This window comes from Budorcas taxicolor, chromosome 3 (genome assembly GCF_023091745.1).
Source record: "Budorcas taxicolor isolate Tak-1 chromosome 3, Takin1.1, whole genome shotgun sequence".
In the NCBI taxonomy this organism is placed as follows: Eukaryota; Metazoa; Chordata; class Mammalia; order Artiodactyla; family Bovidae; genus Budorcas; species Budorcas taxicolor.
In genome coordinates, this window is record NC_068912.1 from 75103531 (window position 1) to 75115966 (window position 12436).

Genomic DNA, 12436 nt, shown 5'->3' on the forward strand with positions numbered 1-12436 from the left:
AGCATTGGACATGTTCATGTGAGTTCCAGTCAGTGTCTATTCCATCTACATAAAGTAACAGGCAAATTTGACCTTGGAGTACAGATTGAAACAGGGAAAAGGCTAATAGAGTTCTGCCTAGAGAATGCACTGGTCATAGCAAAAACCCTCTTCCAACAACACAAGAGAAGACTCTACACATGGACATCACCAAATAGTCAACACTGAAATCAGACTGATTATATTCTTTGCAGCCAAAGATGGAGAAGCTCTATACAGTCAGCAAAAACAAGACCGGGAGCTGACTGTGGCTCAGATCATGAACTCCTTATTGCCAAATTCAGACTGAAACTGAAGAAAGTGGAGAAAACCATTAGACCATTCAGGTATGACCTAAATCAAATCCTTTATGATTACACAGTGGAAGTGAGAAATAGAGTTAAGGGACTAGATCTGATAAACAGAGTGCCTGATGAATTATGGATGGATGTTCATGACATTGTACAGGAGACAGGAATCAAGACCACCCCCAAGAAAAAGAAATGCAAAAAAGCAAAATGGCTGTCTGAGGAGGCCGTACAAATAGCTGTGAAAAGAAGCGAAGCGAAAAGCAAAGGAGAAAAGGAAAGATATACCCAACTGAATGCAGAGTTCCAAAGAATAGCAAGGAGAGATAAGAAAGCCATCCTCAGCAATCAATGCAAAGAAATAGAGGAAAACAATAGAATGGGAACGACTAGAGATCTCTTCAAGAAAATTAGAGATACCAAGGGGACATTTCATGCAAAGATGGTCTCAATAAAGGACAGAAATGGTAGGGATTAACAGAAGCAGAAGATATTAAGAAGAGGTGGCGAGAATACATAGAACTGTACAAAAAAGATCTTCATGACCCAGATAATCACGATGATGTGATCACTCACCTAGAGCCAGACATCCCGGAATGTGAAGTCAAGTGGGCCTTAGGAAGCATCACTATGAACAAAGCTAGTGGAGGTGATGGAATTCCAGTTGAGCTATTTCAAATCCTGAAAGATGATGCTGTGAAAGTGCTGCACTCAATAGGCCAGCAAATTTGGAAAACTCAGCAGTGGCCACAGGACTGGAAAAGGTCAGTTTTCATTCCAATCCCAAAGAAACGCAATGCCAAAGAATGCTCAAACTACTGCACAATTGCACTCATCTCACATGCTAGTAAAGTAATGCTCAAAATTCTCCAAGCCAGGCTTAAGCAGTACGTGAACCATGAACTTCCAGATGTTCAAGCTGGTTTTAGAAAAGGCAGAGGAACCAGAGGTCAAATTGCCAACATCTGCTGGATCATTGAAAAAGCAAGAGGGTTCCAGAAAAACATCTATTTCTGCTTTGTTGCGTATGCCAAAGCCTTTGATTGTGTGGATCACAAAAAACTGTGGAAAATTCTGAAAGATATGGGAATACCAGAGCACCTGACCTGCCTCTTGAGAAACCTGTATGCAGGTCAGGAAGCAACAGTTAGAACTGGACATGGAATAACAGACTGGTTCCAAATAGGAAAAGGAGTACGCCAAGGCTGTATATTGTCACCCTGCTTATTTAACTTATATGCAGAGTACATCATGAGAAACGCTGGGCTGGAGGAAGCAGAAGCTGGAATCAAGATTGCCAGGAGAAATATCAATAACCTCAGATATGCAGATGACACCACCCTTATGGCAGAAAGTGAAGAAGAACTAAAGAGCCTCTTGATGAAAGTGAAAGAGGAGAGTGAAAAAGTTGGCTTAAAGCTCGACATTCAGAAAACGAAGATCATGGCATCCGGTCCCATCACTTCATGGCAAATAGATAGGGAAACAGTGGAAATAGTGGCTGACTTTATTTTGGGGGGCTCCAAAAATCACTCCAGATGGTTATTACAGTCATGAAATTAAAAGATGCTTCCTCCTTGGAAGGAAAGTTATGACCAACCCAGATAGCATATAAAAAGCAGAGACGTTACTTTGCCAACAAAGGTCCGTCTAGTCAAGGCTATGGTTTTTCCATTAGTCATGTATGGATGTGAGAGTTGGATTATAAATAAAGCTGAGTGCAGAAGAATTGATGGTTTTGAACTGTGGTGTTGGAGAAGACTCTTGAGAGTCCCTTGGACTGCAAGGAGATCCAACCAGTCCATCCTAAAGGAGATCAGTCCTGGGTGTTCATTGGAAGGACTGATGTTGAAGCTGAAATTCCAATACTTTGGCCACCTCATGCGAAGAGCTGACTCATTTGAAAAGACCCTGATGCTGGGAAAGATTGAGGGCTGGAGGAGAAGGGGACAACAGAGGGTGAGATGCTTGGATGGCATCACTGACTCAATGGACGTGGGTTTCAGTGGACTCTGGGAGTTGGTGATGGACAGGTAGGCCTGGAATGCTGCAGTTCATGGGGTCTCAAAGAGTTGGACATGTCTGAGCGACTGAACTGAAAGCAGTTCTAAAACTTTGAACTGTAGTTGAAACAGGTTCAGTTAATATTATTTGACAGAAAGGGACACTAAGGCCACAGCAAGTTTCTGATTCATATGGTTAATTTAATAGTAAAACTGGCACACAGAACTTGGGGTCTGGGTTAGACAGCCTTGGGTTAAAATTTCAGCTTGGCCAATTATACCTCTCACATATTATTTTCTTTGTGCCTTGGTCTTCATTTATAAAAAGTAAGTAAGATTATTGTGTACACTAAGTACAAGAGGATATGTAAGCAGGACAAGCTATATAATTAGTGTGGCCTGATGCAAAATGAAAACATGAGGCTCCTTGTTTAATGATTATAAAGAATTACAAGTTGGTGATAGCAGAATATTAAACCAAGTGCAGGGCCCGTCCATGTGCAGGACTTGGTGCAGCTGTACAGATCACACATCCTGAAGCGAGGCCTGTGTGCAAGGTACCTGGTATATATAGCACAGATACACTACATGTAATATAAATAGCATAGTAGACACTTAATATATGACAACTATTGTCCCTTCTTTTCCTATTTTCATTCAGACTTCTCTTCCCTGAATTAAAAAAAATGTAGATTCATTGTAATTGGTTCTGTCATTTATACCTATAGCATTCCAATAAGTGATTGCTTTTTTTAAAAGTTTTTATTTATTCATTTATTTATGGCTGTGCTGGGTCTACGTTGTGTTGTGTGGGCTTTCTCTAGTTGTGGCTAGCAGGGTCATTCTCCATTGCAGAGGCTTCTCTTGGGCAGCAGTGGCTCTAGTTGAGTGGGCTTCAGGAGTTGTGGCTCACAGGCTTAGTTGCTCTGCAGCATGAGGAATCTTCCCAGACCAGGGATCAGATCCACGTCCCCTGCATTGGCAGGTGGATGGTTATTGAGAATTATAATCTTAATGAAAAATTATAATTAAGCATTATCCACTGCTCCACCAGGGATATCCCAAGTGATTATTTTGTAAAAGTAAAAATCTCCAAGCTTTCATAGAAATTACTGTGCTTTATTATGCTATACCTAGCATATCTATTGGAGAAGGCAATGGCACCCCACTCCAGTACTCTTGCCTAGAAAATCCCATGGACGGAGGAGCCTGGTAGGCTGCAGTCCATGGGGTCGCTAAGAGTTGGGCACGACTGAGCGACTTCACTTTCACTTTTCACTTTCATGCATTGGAGACAGAAATGGCAACCCACTCCAGTGTTATTGCCTGGAGAATCCCAGGGACAGAGGAGCTTAGTGGGCTGCCGTCTATGAGGTCGCATAGAGTCGGACACGACTGAAGCGACTTAGCAGCAGCAGCATATCTATTGGTACTATGTTTATGATGTCTCCTTGCACTTAAAAATTGTGAATGACTTAGGTTTTTTCCATGCAGTAGTTGATCAAATTTTACACTGTTGCTGTAATCATTTAAGAAAACTGTTTTACTGGTCTTTTTAATGCACCACTAAAAATGTCTTATGAAGATACAGGATTTTGATTTTTATGTCTAAAGCCTATATTAGAAATTGTCAGTTACTTCCTGGGTCTTTGCACTTCAATCATTGCTCTATAATTTTCATGTGAAACTATACAGATCTTAAATGTTTTAAATATTCTCCTCCATTTTTTCTTGCTAAATATGGAAAACGTCTTGCTTTTAACACATACACACGTATATTAGAGAGGTCCGAGTTTTCAAAAGAAAAGTGACTTACGAATGTAAAAAATACATAAAGTATTTTTATTATGAGAGTGAACTATATAATCTCCTCAGCCTCTTTTTGTTTGTTTTCTATCTGTATAGGGAGGTTGGTACTGATAAACATTAAGCAACATCTAGTATTTTAATCCTTAAAATCTTGTATTTCTATTTCTTTTGTTTCCAATTTCTTTAGTGCCAAACTTATTTTGCATGTGCATGCATATGTGTAAAATTGTATCGTTTGACTGGCCCCAAAACTTTTTGAATGTTGTTGGTGGCTGGTAATGTTCTCATTTTATAAGGAGAAAAACAGAACCTCATGAAAGAGTTAAAGACTTGGTCAGAGTCACACACTTTAAAAAAGGTACCATTAAACTCAAACTCCAAATTCTGAGACCTATTCCTAGTATTCTAGCATTTGTTGAATGCTATAGCGCAGGAGTCCCCAGCCCCTGGGCCATGGACTGGTACTGCCCGTGGCCTGTTGGGAGCTGGGCTACACAGCAGGAGGTGAGTGGCAGGTGAACGAGTGAAGCTTCATCTGTTTTTTCAACCACTCCCCGCTGCTCACATTTCCACCTGAGCTCCGTCTCCTGTCAGATCAGCTTTGGCATTAGATTCTCACAGGGGTGTGAACTCTACTGTGCTCAAATCATCCCCAAATCATCCCCCCTCCTAGGTCTGTGGAAAAATTGTCTTCCATGAAACCAATCCCTGGTGCCAAAAACACTGAGGACCCCTTGTTGTAGAGCTAAACGAAGAAGTGAAGAGGTTAGAAAAAGACAGATACGAAAGAGAGCCGTGTAGCAGTTGGCGATGTACTGGGAAATGTTTAAGAGCTGGCTGGGGGAAGGTGAGGCCCCTGGTTTGTAGTGTTTGTTGATTTCCCTAGTGTAATTATCTTCACAATTTCAATTTATCAGTGTGATGCCACCGAAGGTGGAGTTGGGAAGAGATGCACATTGTAATGAGCCAGGATGTCTATGTGTCAGCCTGCCACTGGTAGTGGATAATTATTAGTCTGAGTCATAAAAAATGTTCTGAGAAACTGTCTCTGGGTTTGTAACTCAGGGAAAGGGGGAGCATTGTTTGGGGACTAGTACTATTTGTTTAAAGTGTCCTTAGACTTCCTCATGTTCACTCCAGTTTTTATCTCAGCATTCCAAACCATTTCAGCCTGAAACCAAGGCAGAAAAAAACCTGGGGATTTTAAAAGTAATTACACTTAAGTACTTTCCTTAATGTAAACACTGAATGCTTAAGTTTTCACCTCCCAGATTGAAAGATACCTCATGTTTTTAGAGCTGCAAAACACTTGCAATGACTATAAATGCATTCTCTATGATGTTTTAAATTTAATAAGTATGTGAATTAAAACTTAGTAATACTCTCATTAAGTCAAGCTATACAGTTTATGTATTTTTGGAGTAATAATGCTAAAAGGCCTTTAAATTAGAGTGTTCAGAATAACCACATGCTAATACTAACCCTTGGAGAAGGAGATGGCAATCCATCCCAGTATTCTTGCCTGAAAAATTCCATGGACAGAGGAGCCTGGTGTCTATTGAGTTGCAAAAGAGCCAGACAGGACTTAGCAAAAAAACAACCAATAACAATACTAACCCTATCACTAAAAGTAGGTGAAACAGAGGGTATTGATCTCAGTGGATTTAAATGTGCTGATTCTGGGAGAAAGAACTTTTGTAATAACTTATTTTATTAATTATGCCTGCTAACAACAGGAATAATTAAATCAGAGAATTAGATTGAAGTTACGATATTTGTAGTGAAGAGGATATGAACAATTTTTAACCTAAGATGCCTGTGGTAAAGCATAATTTAAAACTTTATTAACTTTTAAAAATCTCTAGAGAATTAAAAACCTCAACTCATTACCTGATTAAAGACATCTGTCTGCTTTATTTTACCTTAAATCTAACACCTGGCCTAGATCAAGGCAAGATAGGAAGAAAATTATCATAAAAAAACCGTGATTCTGAGAATGATTAATATATAATCTCAGGTTCAAGAAGGGTATTAGGAAACACAGGAGATTTCTAGAGCAGCTGGGATCCAAATAATAAATGACTCTTAATAGCATAAAGGAAAAAGCTAGAGAATGAAGATAATCTTATTTGATATGTTTAGAAAATGAGAAGGGTGATTTGTGAAGCTTTGAGTAAGCAATAATAAAGTGAAACCTTTACAAACCATATTAAGGGGTTAGTGAAGTCAGTAGGAGCTTTGCCTTATTATCTGCAGAATGAAATAAGGGAAATTAATTTTCTGAGAGTATTAAGATCTTGTTGTCTTACTTTCTAAGCTTAATATGACTCAAAAGATGAGAGCCTATTCAATATTCTAGCCTTAAGGAAGAAAATAAGATTTTACAATAGAAAACCAAATCCTAATTTTAGGTAGGTCAGAAGAGCAGCATTTTTTTTTTTTTTTTACTACATGGTATTTATCAATAGCTTTTGGAGCATTTCAGGAATGTTTCCCTCCTAACTGCTTTATCATTTTGATCATAGCAAAGATTTATCTCTGTGTTATTCAACAATTAGAAGATAAAACTTAAAAAAAAAATCCCACAAATAGAAGGGAATATACAGTTTACTTTATACACTGTTAATTTCACCAAAGGCCTTGTATTTACACCTAATTCACTGAAGCACTTTGTAACATTCAAAAGCTGTGCTGAAAAGCTAAATCAGAGTTGAGAGTAGGTAGAAAAAGGTACAGGATAAACCAGAAAAACTATCCCAACTCATCAACTTTTCTCTGTGTGAAATGGGCATTTTAATCAACCATCAATTACTATATGTTGTAGATCTTAACCACTGAAAATGACAGTAAAATCGCAACAAAGAGGGCTTCAATCCATTCAACACGGTGACGCATTAACATGTCTCAGGCTACATTAATGAGGGAAGGCAAACCATGGACTGCTGGGACTTATCCAAACATTTCCTAAAAATTCATCAGTTATAAGAACTCCTCTCACCTGCTCTGGATATCCATCCATACTCCTTTGCCCTTTAGTTTGAATTAAGCACCGTCCAGGCTGAGGTCCCCGAGTGGCCTGTGAAGAGGGGATCTGAATAGGCAATGGTGACTGAAATTGCTGGATGGTCACTTTGTTAATGTTTCCCTCGTATGGCTGCTGCTCCCGACTACGATGCTGAAGGCTTTGGGAGCCCATCAAGGTCTGGATGTGGCTGCCTGCCTGTGGAGAAGATAATCTGTCAGAAGATTTGTGGTGTTGAAAGGACGTGATTAAAGTAGGGGGGAAAAAAGCACAGAGTAAGTAAAGTGGCATCATTTGGGCTTTCAGCCATGGCTGGAAAAGATAATGAAAAAACAGTAAGGGTCTGCCTACTGTGGTCTGTGAAAATGTTAATATCAGAACAAGGTCACATTAAATACATTCGTAGTCATCTGATAGCTTATCAAAGGTGATTTAAACCCCCATTTTAAAGGAACAATGTTCAGTCTGAAAAATTTCAAGAAGAAAAGGTCAGAACTTAAAAAATAAAGAGGTGAACCACCTGGCATTTCACTTTGAACAATAGCAGGGAGAGGAATGTAATATGTGAAACATTGGGGGAAATGATAGAAACTAATTCCTAATTCTGAAGCAAAAGAGTTGAATTCCATATTTGTCTTCATGCCACACATATGTATAGGAAGCTTGTTTTTGTGAGTACAATTGATATTTATTAATTTTCTCTATTATTAAACCAAGAATACTCTTTTGGGAATTTTAAAATTCCATTAAAATTAATCATGTGAAATTCTTGTGTCTAGCCTGTAGAGGCACTAGTTATGCAAGTGAAGTGAAAGTCACTCAGTCCTGTCAATTCTTTGTGACCCCATGGACCAAACAGTCCATGGAATTCTCCAGGCCAGAATACCGGAGTGGGTAGCTGTTTCCTTCTCCAGGGGATCTTCCTAACCCAGGGACTGAACCAAGGTCTCCTGCATTGCAGGTGGATTCTTTACCAGCTGAGCCACGAGGGAAGCCCAGCTATGCAAAGGTCTTTAAAATGAGCTCTGCATGCAGATCTTGATGTGAGCTTTCAGAGATTCATCAGTACCCCATTTAAAGCAGCAGCAATCATTTATCAATCCATGTATGGTTGCTCCCTGGTAGCTCAGCTGGTAAAGAATCCACCTGCAATTCAGGAGACCCCAGTTCGATTCTTGGGTTGGAAAGATCCGCTGGAGAAGGGATAGGTTACCCACTCCAGTATTCTTGGGCTTCCCTGGTGTCTTAGCTGGTAAAGAATCTGCCTGAAAAATGTGGGACTCCTGGTTAGATCCCTGGGTTGGGAAGATCCCCTGGAGATGGGAATGGCTACCCACTCCAGTCTTGTGGCCTGGAGAATTCCATGGACTGTATATATAGGCCTTGGGGTCGCAAAGAGTCAGACATGACTGAGCAACTTTAACAAGTCTAGTTTGCTAGAGGAGAGTTGCTAAAGGGCATGGGAAAGTTTGGTCTCCAATCTTTACATGAAACAATATCTAATCCAGTTCTTTGTTCACTCCATTTTCTCACCTTCATTCTAGCATGGGTTTCTTGAGTCATTCTAGCTGACATCTTTTCTGCTAAGGAGGTAGTTCTGTTTGTGAGTTGATAACCAGAACATGCCTTTTATTTATTGATTGATTGATTTAGCTGTACCAGGCAACTTGTGGGGACCTTAGTTTCCCAAGCAGGGATCGAACCCATGCCCCTTGCAATGGAAGGGCAGAATCCTAACCACTAGACCATTGGGGAAGTCCCCTAGAACATGCCTTTTAAAATTAAGTATGGTTTAATGTGGAGGTCTAACTTGGGAAATGAATGCTCATCCTTAATACTTTTAAAACTATATTTTAATATTGTGCTTGGTACTACACCATCATTATGAAAGGATCTGAGGGATTACGTTCTGAATTCATTGTCTTTCTTATTGATGTTTTAAGGGTAGGCAATTTGGAATTTAAAAGTAAATTTCAACTAAGAATTCATTAGTTATGAAAGTTGGTGAATTTTCCTGACTAATCAAGATTTTTGATTACTACGAAAAAGTCAGATTGGAGGAATAAGGAAAATTTATTTAACAAGTATTCAAGGAAAAGATGACTTCATTACTTTAAGGTTCTTACAGAAGAGCAACATAGGGATATAAGGAGATGACAGTGATCATTGGAAAATCATTTGGAGAGGGAAGGCATGTTGTTTGATTTCAAACAACAGGTATTTCAGCTAAGAAAATATTAAAAATTACTATTTGGCAATATGTAAGGCAAAGTAAAAAATCATTTGATTACATTTTAGATATCCAACTGTTTGTCTTATCATGTACAATTTTTTTTACATTCAAAACCAGTAAAGATATTTCAGTCACAAGAAATTGGAGCAAAAGATGCAAAAAGAAGTTCAGGCACAATATCAAACACAGCAAAATATCAAAACAATTATCATACCAATACTGTCTAATGTAACCAGGGATCACAAAACTATGACATCATAAGCACAACTAAGATAAACTCATAATAGGCAAATGTGTATTTCTCTAATATATCTATTTCCTTCTCAGAAATCTAAATGAAAGTTGTCACAACTTTCTCAGCCATTCTAGAAGACTGAACGCACTTTTGGTCAAGTATTCCCTTTTTGCAAATTCCATTCTCTCATACCTCCATGGAATTTCATGTTCTCTTGTTAGGTAGGAGAGGAAAACCATGATAAGCCCAGTATCACATTTTGAGCTACTGTACTCTGAATGAACTCACTGGCCTGCTGAGTTACTTAGAGAAAATAGTTTCCTGGACTTAGAGAAGCTGGGGGTACAGGCTGACTAAGACTGACTGGCTTGACTACTAAACAATCAATTGACTTTATATCCTCTGCTTGTCTCCATTGATGTAGTATTCATGGGTCTTCAGTTAGTGCTTGAGCCAATGGAAAAGAGGAAGACTGGCTGTTTAATTGAAAGTGACAGACAAGAAAAGAATTTTTATACCCCCCCCCCCCAAATTTAGAGGGGTCCAGAACATAGCTCGAGTCCCATGAGCATAATTCACATGAGATAATCAATAATGATTGCTTAGCCACAATTTCATTGATTAGGATATTCTGATAATGGTCTACTCAAGGGTGAAAAACTGTATGCTATAGTTTTAAAATGTATTATATTATAGCCTTTAAAATTATTTTTATGCATGGTGGATTCATGTTGATGTATGGCAAAACCAATACAATATTGTGAAGTAATTAACCTCAATTAAAATAAATTAATTTATATTAAAAAATAATTTTTATGGCTTTTTTTTTTCCTTCTGATTGGAAAGTTTGAGCTTTAATTATGCTTTGATTTGAAACCTTTCAGGGCAAGTACCATATCATACTTAACATCTTTAATAACTGGCACTGTAATTTATATTTAATAAACAATGGCTACCATCCAAACACTAAGTGCCAGACAATGTGCTAAAACTTATGTTATACATATTATCTCCTTTAACCCTTACAATAGTATTAAGGGATTAATTATTATTAGCTGTTATTATTTAATTTTACTGAGGAGGAAACTATGGCTTGGAGAGGTTAAGTAACTGTCCCAAGTAATTTGCACAACTGGGAAACTGGCTGGACCAGGATTTGAACCAAGGCTGTCTGACAATCAGAGTTCATGTTCTTAAATACAAAATTATAGTGCAACAACCATTCCCCCAAATTGCCTCTCTCCCTCCAATAGTTGAACTATGAAATGAAAAGGAACCACAAAAAAGAACAAAAGTATCAGGTGGTTGAGGAAGGGTATATCAAATTTCTTTAGCAGTCCTTTAATTTGCTAAAGAGCCATTCCTACTTTTTGAATTAGGTCTATTATCTAGTTTTAGACCTTATGTATGTGACTTAGAACTTTATACTTAAGCAAATAGAAGGATGCTCTGTGTATTTAGCAATCTTCTCATGATTATAAAATAATAATGCTCATGTTCTCAGATGGCTTGGCAAACATAAAGTGGGCATGGAAAGAACATTCTGTAAAATGATTCTGCTCACATCAGCAGCAGTTCTTTCACCCTCTATTGGGGCTACAGGGTGCAATAAATGAGGATGGGCAATGACAGCTATAGAAAGCAAAGAATTAACACTAAATTTTATGGGAAGTTAACCAAACATAAATGACACAAGACATCTAATGGAACAATTATGGTGTGGAGGGACTATAAAGAGGAAGTTTTTTTGGCTGGCACAGAGGCTTGAGAAAGTAATAAGGATGCTCATGAAGAAGTATAAAGGACTGATAAAAATGTAGAAAATGTCAAGAGACTGGATTTGTTCAAGTAGAGGGTTAGCTATGAGAACATTGACTCATACTGAAGGAGCATTTGAACATGAAGTTTTCTATAAAGGTTGAGTTGCACATTTTGAATGATAAAAAGAAATAGAGAAGATTTGACATTTGTTTTGAACTTTCAAAGGGAGGTTGAACAGAATAACATGTATTTGAGGAGAATAGTATGGAATATGATGTTTTCAAGTTGACCCAAAAACACTGTCAAGGTTTACAGAGAAAAACTCCAAACATCCCAAGGAAATATTTTTGTCAAAGCCACAGAAAAAAAAATGTGATTTGATACCAAATGGCACTATTCATATACAATTTATCCCACAGCTCGTTATTCTGTGGAAATTTGAAATGTTTCGGGGGTTTTGTATGATATAAAATAGATGATATTTTTTCACTACATCAAGTTGTGATTCACACTATTTTCTTAGAAAAGACTGACAAGTGTATTACTCAATTTGGCTATCTGTTTTACTACTTATCTTGGCTCTTGGACCACTTGTAATTGCTTCCAAAAATTAAACACAGCCTCAAAGGATGACAATTTATGCCACTGAGAATACTCAAATGGATACAATTCATTTTCTAAAATTGAGTTCAAAAGAGTTATAAAGATATTTGGGAGCAATGTCAACAACACAGAAACATCTACAAGGAATAATTAAGTAACTGATTTCAAGGAAACAGGAGTACTCATTTAAATGAGTTGGTTTCAATAATTTTGTAAAACAACAACAAAACAGTTCTATCAGTTACAATCTACAACATATACTCTGCAGTACCTTTTTTTTTTTTTTTAACAGATAGGGTTCAGTGTCAGAAATCAGGACAGTAGGATTTCTGCTTCAAGTAGATAGAGTAGACATACTTTTCCCTATTCCCTCCATTAAGAACAATGAAAAACACTAGATGTCATAAATAAACAAATATAGGAAAACTCTGGAACGTAGACTAA

General features: G+C 37.9%; 1 protein-coding gene across 1 annotated transcript in view; it reads right to left on the bottom strand.

The window, feature by feature from the left end:
• The window catches only part of LRRC7 (leucine rich repeat containing 7), a 492466-nt gene that overhangs the window by 47458 nt on the left and 432572 nt on the right, over positions 1 to 12436 (bottom strand). Inside the window, exon 23 of the mRNA XM_052637059.1 lies at positions 7137 to 7358. Within this exon, the coding sequence (XP_052493019.1) occupies positions 7137 to 7358 (222 nt within the window). The remainder of the gene's footprint in view (positions 1 to 7136; positions 7359 to 12436) is intronic.